General features: G+C 42.8%; 1 protein-coding gene across 5 annotated transcripts in view; it reads left to right on the forward strand.

Moving 5' to 3' along the window:
• The window catches only part of fbxw7 (F-box and WD repeat domain containing 7), a 98671-nt gene extending 81893 nt beyond the window's left edge, over positions 1 to 16778 (forward strand). For all 5 annotated transcript variants that reach the window (XM_020101236.2, XM_069530025.1, XM_069530026.1 and 2 more), the window contains 7 exons: positions 1849 to 1972; positions 2118 to 2254; positions 2964 to 3077; positions 8844 to 9025; positions 10862 to 11087; positions 11521 to 11731; positions 14192 to 16778. In XM_020101236.2, coding sequence (XP_019956795.1) covers positions 1849 to 1972; positions 2118 to 2254; positions 2964 to 3077; positions 8844 to 9025; positions 10862 to 11087; positions 11521 to 11731; positions 14192 to 14460 — 1263 coding nt within the window. In that variant the 3' untranslated portion in view covers positions 14461 to 16778. The remainder of the gene's footprint in view (positions 1 to 1848; positions 1973 to 2117; positions 2255 to 2963; positions 3078 to 8843; positions 9026 to 10861; positions 11088 to 11520; positions 11732 to 14191) is intronic.
• Positions 16779 to 17447: the final 669 nt, after the last annotated feature.

The raw sequence follows: 17447 nt of genomic DNA on the forward strand, positions 1-17447 counted from the left end.
CCCCCCTTCTCTCTTATCACTTGCTGCTTCCTCTCTACCTCTTATCCTCTTCCTGCCTCTTCCTTCTGACCTGAACTCCCACGGGAATCCTTTGTTGTAGCTGTATTTCTGAATGGGAGAGATGAGGCTTCCCCTCCAGCTCTAATCCCTTCCCTGTCTTCCCTCCCATCATCTAACTGCATCCATATTGGGTATCTTGTTTTTTGCTCTGCAACAAAACTGGCAATACTAACGATCTGAAGTGCCACAGCGACGATAAGATCACATAAGGGATTCTTAGAAAACAGCCTCAATCCACGGTATCTTGCAGAGTTGATCAAATACTTAATACCTTGTCTCTGTGTGGCAGATGTTTGGATGAAACAGGGGTTGGTAGCATAGAGAGTGAGGCAATAGGATGTAAGATTTCAGGCTGTCAGCGCCACATGCTCCAAAGCCAAATGCAAACAGCATCATGTGTGTTTACACCAGGACATTAATGCTCTTTTTGTTCCTCTTTATTTTACTTTTCTATTTTATCTTGTTCCCTTTGAATTATTTTCATAATTCAGTCTCTGGCGCTGGGAATGTATCAGGGGGCACTGTCAAATTTAACAGGACAATCCCTGTGGTCACACTGTTCATACAGCTGGAACTGAAAGGCTGCAGAAGGCTGCATGTATCACACATTATAAGTAATCACTGACTAGAGGTCCATTCTTAACACTGCTGAAATATCCCTAACCTTGGTAATGACCAGTGGCTTAAACAGACTTTTTAAGTGATAGAGTTTAGTTTTGGCCAAGCCATTAGAAATAAACCTGAAATTAACTCTTTATACTTGAAGACAGGCTCAGGATATTTCTAAAACTATAAGAGAACAGTTAATGAAGCCCTCCCAGATTTCTGTGGTCTCAACAAACACTGTAAAAACAACTAATCATGGCCAAAGTTTAGTGCCACATGCCTGCACTGGTAGTTGCCACAGAAAATTTGACTTTCAGCTCAGAGTTGACCAGAGTTATGTCTAAACTTGGATTAGACTGGAGCCGCAACAATTTGTGAATTAATTAAGTAAATGATCAACAGAAAGTTAATCTGTAAATAAACTTAATACCCTCCTGTCAGCATCACAAACATGTCCCCTAATGAGCATCTGGTCAAATAATACCCAGTATCGCTCTATTATTTTATAGACCAATAAATCAAGAAAACGATGCCCTTGAATTTGTCACAGAGCGTGTTGCGGGTCAGTATCTCCTCAGATTAGTGTAACATAATGAAAAAACATTATTTGCCTAATGGGTTTTACCTCAATCTGTAAAATAAACCTAAAAACCCATAATCCTTCTTTTATATAATGCTGATACAGGGCAGTCACTTGACCTAATTGCGGTTTCACTACATTGTTTAATAGCCGAAATGGATGTTTTGTTGAGAGATTTGTCCAAATGTTTACCTGTCAACACACAGGAAAGGCAGCAGACTATAATATATTTTCTGTTGCTGGAGGGGCCAGATTTAAGGTCTTTATTTTCTGGCTGTGGCTAAACCAACTGTATCGCTGGCGTCATTACCTGCTTTGTGAAGCTCCTATTGTATGTTTTTTGTTGGGCTTTCATAGAAATGTGGATTCAGTCAAATGCAAATACAATTGTGTGTCCTTGCCAGTTGGATTCATGATGTTTATATTGAGCTTATAGCTTTAACTTGCCTTTTCTTTTTGTTGTTATGGTCTAGTTAGTTTAAAAAAGTTAAAGTTCTCTTCTATGAGGTGTTGTACACACCTGCTCTGGTAAATAATGGGTCCTCTTTGTGTCTCCTGTTCTATTTACACCCCTGACATTCCCTACCCATGTCTTTCAACAGCTGGCTTTGTACGTCCTGTCATTCCTGGAACCGAAGGACCTCCTCCAGGCGGCCCAGACGTGTCGCTACTGGCGCATCCTGGCAGAAGACAACCTGCTGTGGAGGGAGAAATGCAGGGAGGAAGGTGAGTTTCAAGAGACAACAGCAGGTGCTCTGTGGCAGGGACCACTGTGGTCAGTGCTTAATGTTGTGGTTGTACCCATTTTTAAAATAAATCTTTAACCTGAAAAACATGTTTGTCTAATCAGCTTCCGTTTGTCTCTTAACAGGCATCGATGAGCCTCTGCCCCTCAAGAAGAGGAAAATCGTCAAGCCTGGCTTTACTCACAGCCCCTGGAAGAGTGCCTACATCAGGCAGCACAGAATAGACACTAACTGGAGGAGAGGCGACCTCAAATCACCCAAGGTATCTTTTCCTTCAAATCTGAAATCCCCAGAGGTTCGCCTCCATCCAGCTAAACTTATAGATCTGACATCAAATGGCCTTGAGTCACAGAAAGACAGTTCAATACGGGTCTGAAGTACAGAGCTGATGGAAAGTTAGTGATGGGTCAGGTATTCGTGTTGAATGATAAGTCAACTGGAGCAGGGGGTGATCTTCTTTCTCCTTCAATCTGTAGACTCCATTTGTCTTTTGCCCGTTCAGAAGTTTCTCATAAAGCATGACCAGCATGCGAGAGTTGATTTTTAATGGGCCCTTGCTTCTTTAGAACCGTACGCAGGTCATTTTAGGACACCGCTGATGTAAATGCGGTTACTGTGCTCTTCATACTCCTTTGCATATACAGTGTGCTCAGTGTGTCTTTTGCTGAGCGAGCAATCCTGTGACCCAGTGGTAGCAAACAGAGAGCGCACACACACACACACGCACACACACACACACACACGCACACACACACACACACACACACACACACACACGCACACACAGCTGTGATAAAAGATTGGCGTGCACCTGCAGCGCTTGATGACATTTTCCTTTTTATCGCTTTTATGTATAAAGCAACAGAGACATGTCATTGTTCCGTTGTCAGCCTCAGCTCTCGCCATTTGTGTTGTCAGTCCACGTCCGCCGTCCTCCTGCGTCCTCCTCATCGCGTCTCTTTTTCTCAAAGGTGCTGAAAGGTCACGATGACCACGTGATCACCTGCCTCCAGTTCTGTGGCAACCGCATCGTCAGCGGCTCCGACGACAACACGCTGAAAGTCTGGTCGGCTATCACAGGAAAGGTAAGAGCTCCTGTGTTTGCTGTTTTGTGATTTCGTCTTACCGGCTTCCTTTTCCTTCAGCAATGTCAGACAATAATGGATTTGAGACACAAAGTTCAGGTTAAACTTAATGAATTTTTTCAGACTTATTGATTAGAAATGAAGGCTTGATGCTTTTTCTCTGCAAAGACATGCTGCTCATCATATGTAGCACGTCATATAAACACAGCCATATATAAAACATGCGCAAGACTCAGTTCTATCTATTCTCTTGTCTCACATTGAGCCATTTTGCAGAATTGTTACACAGCGTATCTGTGAACAGTGTTAGTATTCATAGCTGAACTGTTGCAGCCACAGGCCTTATTCTTCAACTTAATGCTGTGTGTTAAACAGAAAGGCAGTCGTTGCACTCTTGTGTTTGAGAGAGGTTCACAGGTTGTTGTAAATCACAACACTTTCATGCCTCCTTGCTGGACTTTTTTGTTTACAAAAAAATCCTTTGTCCACCACCGTGTTGCATATTTCTCCTTCCATCCCTGGTCCTTTCACCTTATGAGCTTTAAATAAAGGAGATATGGTCGGGCTGAGAATTTGCTATTTCATTTAAAAAAGCCCTTAAATAAATTGTTATCCCGCATGATCACACAGCAGCAGGTTTGTCTTTCTGTTCAATATACCAGAGAGCTTGTTTTTCATTCCTGCAAAGTCTCGGCCTAACAGATAGTGAGGTTGGCATTCGGCCCGCTGGTGATTACACGCATAATAGTCACAGCATTTGCTGATCTGAACAGATTTCACCAAGGTCATCTGATAGGCATGGAGCACAAATTGGCTCTCCTTCACCCAAACACGTATCCAGATGACAAGTTGTTGAGTTACAGCCACAGCGGCTCCACATTGGTGGTGGAAGTGTGCGATGAGTCACATCACCAGCGGCTTTTATGAGACCACCGTGCGCTCAGACGTCAGAGACGCACAGTTCATTGTGTCCATTGCTTCTACAATGCAAATCCGCCTCAGAATTGTTTGCTTACATTAGTCACGAGGAGGAGATGAGCCTCAATCCATCTCTGTTTGGGTGGTGTATTCAGAGCACATCCCCTCAGTGGATTTCATCTCTTTGCTTATTTAGCTCTTAACACCAGAGGGAGAATCCTTCGCTGGAGAGGAATGGCCAATTAAGCCTAGACGACCATTTCACGTAAAGTGACTGTCGATGCCAGTAAAACTGTAAAGTAAAAATACAATGGGATTACCAGAACCTACATTTGTTTTCTTCTTTGCTGTCAGCATCCTTTATTGTCTTTGCCAGCTTATTTGAGGACTTGATTGCTATGTTTTCCTGGCCGTCCACTCCTTCTTGTGAGATGCAGGCCTATAAGTGGCTATCAGAGATTGCAAATGTTACACGGTTTGTGATGAATGCGTCTCGTAGCTCCGAGTCCACGCGACAATATCCATCCCTCATCTCCTTCATATCTTCTTCTCCTTCATATTGGAAATGACCAAGATGTTAGGAAAGCCTCTCCTTCATAACTGTCAGGTAAAAAGTGATTGGTGTGACCTTGCTGCGCCTTTTACCTCTTCCATAAATCCCCAACTTCAAGAAAATCTCAGACCAGCCTTCCACAGCTCAGTCACTAACACCAGAACTTAAGCTTTACTCAGAACTCGATCAATACGAGGTAGAAACATGATGATAAGCCGAGATGAGGAACTCGTATTTCAGTCTTTAAACATTCTCCTCGTGAAGTTTGACGCCATGAGAGTGAAGACTTGGTTTTCTTTTCTCTCTTCCGTCACCTGGGTTTGATTCTGGGTCTTTTACATTCAACATTCAAAAGCCATTGCTGCAAATCAGTTATGACTTTGGTGGATTATTAAAGATTAGAAGAGAAAATTACCTCATACTCTCAGAGATCAGTGGTTCTGATGGATGGATCAATGAACAGTGGTTGAATGGATAGATACACAACAGGTTGAATGTTTGAATTGATAGATGCATAGATGAATAGATTAATCACAGATATAAGGCATTCATTAGATAGATGCATACATGAAAGGGTGGGTAGATAGATACTTAATAGATTAATGAATGGGTAGATGGATGGATGCATGGATACGTAGATAGATGAATGGGTAGATAGATTGGTGGATGGATGGATGGATGGATTAATTTATTCATAGATGGATGATAGATGGACAGATACAATGGCTAGATCGATTAATTTAAACATAGATTGATAAATGGATAGATATATAGGTAGGTAGATAGAAAAAGATGAATGGATGTATTTCTTTCTTTCATTGATTTCATTTAAAGTGCCGTTCTGGTGGTTTTCTGCTGCAGGCAGAGAATTTATCTTGATAGGATGGAAAAAGAAATTGGTCACACTGTGGACAAATTGTGCCAGAGGTAGAGAGTGTTCACACTTCCTCTCAGATACGTTTGCTGCTTTTCCTCTGGAACTTTGTGTTCAATTTAGAGCGATCACAAAGATTCCCCTGTGAACCGCACAGTGTGGGACCAGTCAAGCAATATTGCATAGCTTTGCAGCGTCAAAATGTACTTGTAATGTACTTGTGTGAGTTTCCCCAACCCAGCTCTAAATACTGCATCAGATATTATGCAGATAGATGAAGGAATCTTTTTTTTCTCAAAAAGATTTGTTTGGGAATTGTTTAGCTATCAAACTCGTGGTTCATTGATGCAGGGCTCCTGTGTTTGAGACCAAGTGCTCTCTTGAATTGTCTGGAAAAATCCCTGGAAAAGTCCTGGAAAAGAAATTCTAGTGAGAACCCTGTTTATATCACAGAGAGCAGATCACATCAACAGGGTTATTTGATTGAATCCGGCTTACATTTTAAATTGTAATACAAAAAACATTAAGGCAGATAATTGCTTGAGTTTCATCTTTGCAGCAGGTTTTGTCTTGTCCTTGATTTACCCTGTAACATAAAAACACAGCGAATTTAACTCTTGCTGAGAGGCAATCAGAGAGTTATTATATGAGCACATCATATGTAAATGCTCCCACACCTCTGGAAGAAGTGGGTCGTTGCTTAGCGATCAGGTAAGACAATGGGGATTTGATTGTGGTGAAACTGTTGCATCAGAGATTGAGCAAACTCTGGAGTTTCAAAGTCACAGAAGAATTTTACTTTAAGTTTGAATGTGCGATTCAAGGAATTTTAATTTAAAAAGCCTGTTTTCCTTTGCTGAGACAACACTCAAGAGGAGACCTTTGTCTTTGGGTTGTCCTCCATCTTCAGTGAGAGACGTCAATCTTCCATCCGAGCACACAACAGCAGCAGCACATATCATTGCTTCAAAGGTGGCTGTCTGCTGCTTAACAGAGCAGCGCATGTCCTTGGTGGTGCCTGTCAGCAGCAACCTCAGCTGTCAGGCAGATCTAAGATGGCAGACCTGCGGACTGCTGTCGTATCGAGGGAGACGTGTCCTCTGACAGATGCTTCAGCTGCATGGACACCCAGTTTACCTTCACGTCCTTTTAAAGGACACACATCAGGGGTTGCCATTGGAGCTGTGAATCTACAGGGGGTATTAAGTTGATTAGACATGGGGAGATTACTACTGAATTCAATTTATGAAGGCAATCTGGCACGTCAGAGGCTGATGTGTTTTCTAAATGTGTTTATCAGTGAAGGAAAGCACAGTGTAATTATCAGTGCATACATAACATATCATCAGGCTGTCAAGTCAATCAGTAAATCACACCCATCTCGTCAAACCAGTAGCACAAGAAATGGAAAAGGGCAAATGTGTTGACATCCCAATAAAACTCTCAGGAAACCTTTAGACCTCGCCAGTTTCATTTCTCTCCCTTATTCCACCCTGAGATTTTCTGCTAAACAAGCTGAAAGCATGGTCCGGTTTTTTTTTTTTTTTGCTGTTTCAGGGAAAATCATGCCAAGTTAAGGCACTTTCATATCGAACATCATCGTGGTGGCTCGGTTGGCCAAAAGTGCCCTAGAAGAAATTTAGAAGAAAATAACGAAGGAGGCGGCAGGAGAGATTCTTCCTCTGCCAACATCATTACGTTGCAAAGCAGGACAACTTGGAAGAATTTTACACATTTGAGTGTCCAGTCTCGGGAGGAGGAAAGCAGGAATTTGATTATATATATACATTATATGTAATACCTCCTCACTGTATTTACACAGTACATAAGCAATATGTATATGTATCAGACTTTGTTTGCATTGCTATTGAGGAAAATAATGTATATAATTATTTACATTATTGTATTTGCCAGCCTTAATTGTAACCGTGAGGTTTACCCAGAAGAGCTGAATGTTTACAAGCAAACGACTGGATCAGTTTAACAGGACATTCAACATACTTTACTTCTCCAGCTCCACAGTAAAAAAAAAAAAAAAAATGCAGAGCGCTGAAATGTGTTGCATCGACATCATGAACATCCGCAACATCCCTACACTGACGTCTTGCATGAATTGTGTAGTCAATTTCACACATTGACGTACACGGCTCAGCCACATACTAGGTTTTGACCTTGTTCTTTCATTGAAGAGGAAAATATTTAGAATATATAAAGGAATAAAAAGAATATTTTTCTTTCACTCTCACAGATGGGTTTATTTTATGTTTGTTCCACACAGACAAAGATGCCTAAGCCATTCATTTCAGATGCTCTCTCTCATCCCACGCAGTGTTTCAGTGGGCTCTAATCACACACTGCTAGTCTTTTTCTTGGAACCTCAAACACTGGCTTCGATTCATGAGGAAAAAATATCCTGCATCCTTCAGAGTGATTATGAAAAAAAACCTGCCGACCTGCAGTCGAATATTACACAGCAGAAACACGGATCTGTTACAAATGTGGATTAAGACGCATGATGGATGGTCTGAATGTAATAAATACTCTGGATAATATCCCACATGTTTCTGCCATGTTTGAAATGTGCAGTATCACGTAATCTAGTAACCTGTTGTAGTTCAGCTTTATCCACTAAACCTAAGAGAAAGAGCAAGAGAGTTAAAACACTATGGTGAGGTGGACTGTAGGGTCATGCCACATTGACCCAGAGTTAATGAAGTGATTCTCTTTATCACAGGAGGGGGTGGGGGGATGGCGGCTGCAGTGCCATCTACCTCCTCCACTCGCTGCAATAAAACCCCTCATCCTGCATCACCATTCACTGCACATGTGGCTTATCAGCTGCAGTCAGGGGGTCACATGTTATACACTGCTGAGCCTGACATAACCACAACCTGCACAGTTTGCTCCTCCACTCTCCCCAAAGACTTTTAATTTAATGCATTTAGGAAAATTAAATGGAGGGACAAATGAGACAAACCGTGGAGACCCACATTCAATTGATCTGAATGATTTCCATAACTACTGTGATCAATAGCTAATCTACCATCCCTAATGCAGACCAATCTGCATATGTCTTCATTGAAGACAGTTGTCAACCCTCTCTGCAAAGAGAATAAATCTGCTGCTTTTGCAGTAGATAAGTAAAAGCAATTATAAGAGGCAGCAGCGAGTTTGTGTCCCAGTACAGCAGCAGCAGGTAGAAGTGACTGAGCTCTTCCTTCACATTAAAGGTCACACAAGTTTAATTCAACTTGTCTTTTTTCCCTGAAGGAAACCGATGGTCGCACAGGGAAAAAAATCCCAAATGTGATTTTTATTAAGCTCATTTATAATATGTATGAATAAAATCACCCTGAGTGTCTTTGAAACTTACAAAGAACTTTACTCATCAAGACTTTTCTTCTTCTTCTTCTGTTTTCAGTGTCTGCGGACGTTGGTGGGCCACACAGGGGGCGTGTGGTCATCCCAGATGCGAGACAACATTATTATCAGCGGCTCCACTGATCGCACACTCAAGGTCTGGAACGCAGAGACAGGAGAATGTATCCACACCCTCTATGGGCATACCTCAACAGTGCGCTGCATGCACCTACATGAGAAAAGGTATGTGGAAATCTCACGAGTAAACACCAGTACGCCTTATTAAGTTGTGTAACAGTGAAATAATCTTTAATGATAAAAATGTAGCTCATAAATGTTGAGCTGAAACTGTCAGGAAACTACTTTTTTAATAGCTGGTGTTTTTAGCCATTTTTCCAACTTGGTATGGATTTAAACTGAATATCTCTATAAGACATTTATAAGACATCACCCGAAGCGTTATGAAAATATGTTGGTGCATCACAGGCTGCATTTTTCTATTGGAGCCCGTCCAAGCCTGAAGGACAAATAATCTTGTCCCTGAAACACGGTTCTTTTTCCCAGATTACATACATGTGCAGGGTAAAGGACTGTCAATGCAACCATCAATACTAACATATACTTTCACTAAAGAAACATTAAAACCTTTTGTCTGAATCTTGATAATAATCACTATTGACTCACATTTTGGACCAAATTGATTGATCAGTAATGAAAATAATTTTTTACTGCAGCTTTAGCTGAGTTCAGTTGTGTTTGTATACATGTACAACTCCTGAAGATACCATGACCTGAATGACTTTACAGATCCAAGTGTAGATGTCGCTAAATTTACATTTCATGTGTTTATGATGTATACGTATAATACTGCATGGTGGAAATGTTGCCTTTACTTAATTATCACATCCAGAAAATGTTTTAAATAGTGTATCTACCTCTGTCATGTTCTATAATTATTTTCCAAGAAGAATTTAAGCTCTGTAATTCACACCATATATATTATTGTTGAATCCATATTTTAAAAAAACTTGAATGTCAAAACAACAATCTTCTCATTGAACTCATCAAGAGTGAACAAGCATAACCTCCACAATGTCGAAGTATTTCTTACAATGTTCTGTATGAATCACAACCCACATCCCACCGAGCTAAAAGAGCAGCTCTGCAGCAGTGAAAGAGGACAGTACCTGTGTGACGGAGAGAGCGTGGGGTCACATAGTGATTAAATAGACCCTGTAAGGCGTCTTAAGTGAACGGCTGCTCACTTATTCACTCAGTATTACACTCCAGACTCAAAGTGCTCTTTTCGCCTTAGGGCCCAGCAAGGTTTTTTTGTGTGTAGCATTTGATTACTCACCCAGTGGAAACGCTGTGAGCTGCCGGCAGAGAGTGAATAACATGTTGGTGATTTCCATCTTTGTAGCACCGTGAGGCGTTTTTATAAAGAGAATTTGCTGAGTGTATCTACAGTATGTTTTTATTTCTATGTAAATATCCTGTGAAAGAGAGAAATAGAAAATGAGAACTTCATAACATGGAGGAACGTCTCTCTAGAAGCATTAGTGGAAGTTAAATCAAGCAGCGTCTATCAGTGAATTAATTCAATGTTTTTCTTCTACTTTTTAAATAGATGTAAATCACACCCTTGGTGCAAACTCTTGCAAAGGTTTCACAAGCATTCCTCCCTACGGGGAGTTTCACCTATTACGTGTCTTTTCTTTTCTTTTCCACGAGGACGAGGCGGCTGTTAGAGTCAAAGAGGTGTTTTGTACATTCAAGTACAAACATGAATGTGACGCTGAGGGTTACTCATCGTCAGAGGAGCAAAAGAAAGTGTTCATACCTGCTTAATTATTCTGTCAATGAGCTGCCATGGCATGAATGAGGAGGTGTGAGAAGAATTTATTCTCACAGAATGGAAGAGTTGGAAAAAATTAATTATCAGGGAAAATCTTGTTCAATATTAAGACTTGTGTTGAATTGTTTTGTTTGTTTTCCACCAAGAGACTCATGCATTCATCTTGCTTTTCTACTCAATGTCCCTGACATGCCGTCTGTTTGTGTCCTCTTTCCTCTCAGGGTGGTCAGTGGCTCTCGTGACGCCACACTGCGCGTCTGGGACATCGAGACGGGTCAGTGTTTACACGTCCTCATGGGCCACGTGGCGGCGGTGCGCTGCGTCCAGTACGATGGCCGACGGGTGGTCAGCGGTGCCTACGACTTCATGGTTAAAGTGTGGGACCCCGAGACGGAGACCTGCCTCCACACGCTGCAGGGCCACACCAACAGAGTGTATTCATTACAGGTGAGAAGCTTTTGCACAACAACGTTATTTTCTTCATATTTCAGGACATTTTATGTCCCTTTGTGTCTCGACCTCATGGGTTGTAGTTTTGAAAAAATAATCCCTGTATGTCCTCTAAGACGTCCTTTCACCCACTCTGTGTGATGACACTGCACTTTAGCTGGTGTCATCATTGTCAGAGGAGGCTGTTCACTTCACTGATAGATTGTTTTTTGTACCACGCTGCTGTTTCAGTGTTGCTGCTCCACCAAAGCTTTCACAAATCAATAAAATCCATTCATTTCAATGAGTCTAATCTTGGGTTTGTTAATAGAACCAAACTATGCTGTGTAGGCGCCTGTGCCATGAACAGCAAGTTATGGTGACATCTGTGGGTACCTTGAACTGGCAGCTTGGCTTTCAGCCACTTTCAATTTATCCTCACTCTCTGCAGTTTGATGGGATCCACGTGGTGAGCGGCTCGTTGGACACATCTATAAGGGTCTGGGATGTGGAGACGGGCAACTGCATCCACACGCTCACAGGGCATCAGTCCCTCACCAGCGGCATGGAGCTCAAAGACAACATCCTGGTCTCAGGCAACGCAGACTCCACTGTCAAGATTTGGGACATCAAGACGGGCCAGTGCCTACAAACACTGCAAGGTGAGATTAACGTCCTAGCACGGTGCTGTGCACGCATTGCATTGTAGACATATTATAGCTTGGGCTACTTCCACAATGCTGCATTTTGCCTGTTGTCCACAGTTCTCCAGGGTTTTTGAGAAACTAAACTGGAGAAGTTTGGAAACGCTGCTTCTCCCGTCTTAGTTTGAAAACCCTGCGGCTGTGTTGTAGTGTGTACGGGCAGAAATGGAAATATTTGCAAACGATGACTCAGTATGCTTACCCCCCGCAGCAAAGACATGACATTGCACACGCTGGAGTACAATGTAACTGTAGCCAGACAGCTTTTAGTTTTTTATTGAGTTATTCATGACAATGTATTTACAGTAAGTGTAATACAGTCGTCTTCACCCAAATGAATAAGCACATGTCTGGACTTCAAACTGACAGTCCAATTAAAACCCAGACTGAATGGCCTGTTTGTGTGTGTGTGTGTGTGTGTGTGTGTGTGTGTGTGTGTGTGTGTGTGTGTGTGTGTGTGTGTGTGTGTGTGTGTGTGGCTGTTCGGGGCCGACACCTTGTGGGTCTGCTGGTCCTGATTACGCTCTTGTGCCCTTTGTCTGTTTGAATAGCTCTAACTCCATTAGCAGCGCTGGTGCCTCACAGTGAGTTTGGAATCTTTTGCTGAAAAGCAGCGGCCACCACCGGTGGTGCCCCACCCGTAAATGCCCTCATTAACAAACTACATCGTTGCGAGCTGGTCCTCCAAACACACACACAGACACTGAACAAAAGGATGCCCCAGTGAGAGTCTGAAGAGAGGGTGGGATAAGACCAGGGGGAGGATGTGTGTGTGTGTGCTTTGTGAAGAGGGGGTGACTACAGTGAAGGGAAGAGGGTCGGAACTTTGTAGGTCATATAATTAGGTCAGTGGACAATTTCTGTCATTCATTTGGGTGTTTTGATAAGACAAAAGGCCAATAACAAGGCAGTGTCTGTCAGCTGGAGGGAGGAAAGGTATAGTGATGGAGCAGCCTTCTTTGTTGTGGTAATAGGGAGATGAGGGAGGTAGAGGAGGGGGAGAGAAGAAGGGATGTTGGGGGTTGTTTGCGGAGCAGTGTTGTACACATGGGTAAATAACGCAGCCTTTGAATTCACCCGAGACAGAATGAAAAAGATGGGAAAGCTTGTTGACGTTGAGATTTCAACACATTTTCGCCACAAAAAGGAAATAAATTAAACTCGTCTCTGTGAAATTGCTGCTATGGCGACGTCAGTAACGAAGAAAAATCTGTTCATTTACCAGCATTTGATTCAGAGCGTGTTTGTGTTTTGTGTTGCCCTAATTGATTTAATTAAGATATCATTTTCAAGGCCCTCGGGGAAATCTTAAAGTCACCGCTCACACTCGCAAATAAAGTCACCTCAAAGAAGGCGTTAACAGCCGCCATCTTCACTTTGAATGCCAGCGCACACACACACACACACACACACACCAGACGGAGATAAAGCCGGAGCTGCGTAGCCTCCGTGAAAGTGACAGACCCAAACATCTCACCGCAGCCCCTCCTGAAGCTTGACGACAGCAGGAAGACCTCACTGCTCTGTCACCGCTGCCTTGGGAAGAAGAGACAAGCGCTCTTCGTCTCTCAGGCTCACTGAGGGGTTTCTCTGAGTGCTTTTCTCTGTAGCTGAGTTCTTATGCAACAAATCTGTCTTTTTTTTTTTAATTCTCCCGTCTACCACTGTACTACTCACTGCATTACTCGAGTTATTAGAAATGACTAGAGTAGCTGTAGTCGCCCAGGTCACGTTTTTTCTCCATAGACTGTATATAAAGATGGAAGGGGCATCTCCACTTCCTGCTCTGGTTCAAAAACTTTGATAAAACATGTCAGATATCAGCGCCCCAGTGTCAAGGTCCTGCTCATACACAGGCTCAACCGATTGGGAATCAGTCTCAGCTGTCAATAATTACATTTTAATCTTTTTTTAGAGCATCACATAATGAATTAAAATCAATGTTATCTGAAACATGAACACAAACATCAGCGTGATAAGAACTACCTTAAATGACAGAAACGATCTGGGAGAAAAATGTAAAGTGTATTTTGAAGTTTTAGTTTGGTCCGTGTCTCGTCTGCTAACATGGAGGAGGCAGGGTTTATGACCTATACTGCAGCCAGCCACCAGGTGGTGATCAAGATTATTTGGCTTCACTTTTGGAAAGCTGCCATGTCGTCCATCTTTAAATACATTGTGTGGTGTCCCTGAACGAAACCTTTTAGGGTGGTTTGCCTCTCGTCCCAGGATCTATATCCAGTCCCAGGAGCAGAGAGGTTGTGACGGGCAGTAAATATGGATGAGGAACTAAATTTAGATCCTGGGTCCTTTAGCTGACGAACACAAAGTCTCTGTGTTCCTGCTGTGAAAAAGAAAAGTGTGTTTCAGTGTGTCGGTCTTCATCCCACTAACCATAATTTGTCTCTGTGTGTTCAGGTCCACACAAGCACCAGAGCGCTGTGACGTGTCTCCAGTTCAACAAGAACTTTGTCATCACCAGCTCAGACGACGGCACAGTTAAACTGTGGGACCTGAAGACGGGCGAGTTCATCCGGAACCTAGTGACGCTGGAGAGCGGCGGCAGCGGCGGTGTTGTGTGGCGCATCCGGGCCTCCAACACCAAGCTGGTGTGCGCGGTCGGCAGCCGCAACGGCACAGAGGAGACCAAGCTGCTGGTGCTGGACTTTGACGTGGACATGAAGTGAGAGGGGACGTGGTGGGGAAGGACGAAGAGAGCAAACCGCAGAGAGGAACGAATAGAGTTGAGGCGCCTGGAGACCAGAGGGCCCGAAGCCAAGAACTCTTCACCCAAACAAATTCTACAACCACCACCACCAACAGTGGGCTGTCCAGTCCTCCACCATTATCTTCCCCGTCCCCCTCCTGGGTCAACGTTACTTAACAAAGCCACAGACCCTCACATGTGTTTAGCCCCTGCTTTTGACCCCTAGCACCACAATGAGGTGGAGACGTAGGGGATTGGGCTGGAAAAGGGGCAGAGGGTGGGGCATGATCAGTCTGTCCCTCGATTAGCCTGGAGAAAGAAGAGAAGACGAAGAAGAAGAAAGGAACGACTGATGACGACTGAACTTCTTTGAAGTGACTCTCCGCCCTTTCGGTCCGGGGTCAGCTTCGCACAGAGACTTGGTTTAGCTTCAAGCCTGACAGATTTTGAGATGTACAGAGATATATTATTTTTTAAAGCCCCACCCGCACATACACCCCTTCCCCGCCATCAGTATGCTCCCTCAAAAACACACACACACACACACACACACACACACACACACACACACACACACACACACACACACTCTCAAACCGGAAAGTAAAAAGCTTGAGGAAGGTGGGAGATGTTTTAAAGGTGAATTTCCACAGTTACACGTAAAGAGCTGCTCAATGTTAACGAGAGGATTCAGAGTTTTTGTTGTTTCTTCTCACTCCGTTTCCGTTCTTATCGTTTTTTCCACTCGGTTTCTGTAGTTTGGTTATTTTAACAATATCGCACACAATCACAACTGTGAATCTCAGTACCTTTTTGGTTTATCACATGAAAGGGGGTTTCTGTATTGTAGTGGGTTTTTTTTTTTTTCCTCTTTCCTTGCCGTTGCCAACAGCAACAAATCCCAGTATTAGAAACCTTCTTGGTTTAGGTTTGCTGTCGTTTTGTCACAAGGTTTTTTTGGGGGGGGGAGTTTGTTTGAGTTGTTTGTTCTTCCTTTCTGTTTTCTACATACCTGGGTTTGGAGCTCCGTCTCCACATCAACATCAGTGCTGTCCAGAATGTTTCAGTCTAGCTGGGGTGGGTTCCTCGAAGGCAGCGCTGTGACAAGAAGTAAACGTTTCTCTGCTCGCAGCGCTGCGGCTTAATGCCCCTGACACCCCCTCCCCTTGGCCCCTTCCCCTCTACTGTTCTCCCCAGTGGCCAAACTGTATTTATGCTGCTAGATGAATGGGAAAAAAGAGAGAGATGGAACTCTTACTTGCTGTGACGTTTTAGTCCCAGGCGAAATTCCAAAACGAACTCTGTGTGTTTGGACTTAAAGAGAAGATGACAAAAGATGAACATCCAACATTTTTGTTTTTGTTTGTTTTTGCCACTGAAACTTGAGCCAAACGTGCCTCTACGAGGCTGAGAGGAGGGAGCGTGTCCGACAGATACTGACGGGATCGCCTGCAGAGAGGAAACAAGCAGATGTACACTGTTGGCGTGCGTGTGTCTGTGTGTGCGGCGTGTGCATGAGTACGTGTGTTAAGCGTGTTAATGGGCAACTTGTAAACACATTCCTTGGGACAAAGCTCTTTCAGCCTGTTCTTTGGGGAAATGTACAAATGCTGTGTGGACTGGCAACGAAAAAAAAAACTAGCAGACGTATCAACTTTACCACATGAATGAAAGAACTGTCCGTTTCCATGTGCGATTGCTGTTCCACTCAAAGATGTCCGAAGCAACAGAGGAGACCATCACAAGCATCAGCTGACGGGCGGAGCCGCCGGGAGTCGTAGTGTTACATGTGTCGCAGTTGAAATCACCGCGGCCGCAGCCTCGTGGTTCGTCAGCGGGAAAAATAAAAACACAAAAAGGCAACAAACGTGAACTGAAGCATTGTAGCCAAACGAAAAATCGTCTCAATCTCTAAAGAGTCACAACTCGAGCTGAACTGTGAAAGTGGTATAACACTGTATATTAAAAAAGAAAAAAGAAAACAATCTTGCTCTATCTCCTCTCGTTGTTTTCTCCCTCTGTTTTAATTTATGATCTGGTTTGAGAAATCAGATTTGTTGCAGGTGTTTTATTTTTTCAGTTCATGTAAACTGCCTGGCAAAAAAGAAAACAGACAGAAAAAACCTTAAAGGGATTGTGTATTTGTTTGATTCACTTAGAATTTTATTTTCTTATAACTTAAGTGCAATAAAATGTGGGTTTTTCTTTTTTCATTTCAAGCATATCAGTTGTCTGTTTTTGTTACCTGTGTGAAGGCATCTTATATGTTCAATAAAGCAAATTATTTGATTAATTATATCCACGAGGGAATAATTCTAATATCAGACGCAGAGCAGGTAAAATACATCAAACTTAGATTCTCTGAATGAGTTTTCTTCTGTGGCAGCTCGACTGGATCCAGATTAAGGAACGAAACTGAAACGGTTTAATCTTTTATGTTCAGTTAGTTTCTCAGATTTTGATTATGTGAAAGAATGAACAAGCGGAGCTCTATATTTTTATTTTCTTAGAGCGTATAGTAAAAAAATGACTAAAACAAAGGCATTTATCTGCCTCATTGCTGTCAGAAAAGTGAAATATCACAAAAAGCAGTTAAAGAAAACATATTTTTGAAGAATTGTTCATAAATCATGTGACTTCCACTGACGGCAGCAGAGGAAAACATCATGGCTGAGTTCAGCCTGGATGAAATGTGGAAAAACGTGTATTTAAACGTAAACTGTGGCAGCTGAGAAGGTCATCCATGGCGTTCTTGTGGAAGAAATGTCAGAGGTAGATGACATGGGTTTAAATAGATGTCACAGTCTCTGGTTTCACTAAAAACCAAACAGCAGCTGCTGCACTTGAGAAACCGTAAGAGTCCTTATGTGCGCTTCCTTTTTAATACGGCGGGTTTATACACATGTCGCTGCAGCACCTCTGACACACCCACCAAACGAGAGGAAACGCCTGCTCATTGCTCACATG

Source organism: Paralichthys olivaceus, chromosome 8 (genome assembly GCF_024713975.1).
Source record: "Paralichthys olivaceus isolate ysfri-2021 chromosome 8, ASM2471397v2, whole genome shotgun sequence".
NCBI classification, from domain to species: Eukaryota; Metazoa; Chordata; class Actinopteri; order Pleuronectiformes; family Paralichthyidae; genus Paralichthys; species Paralichthys olivaceus.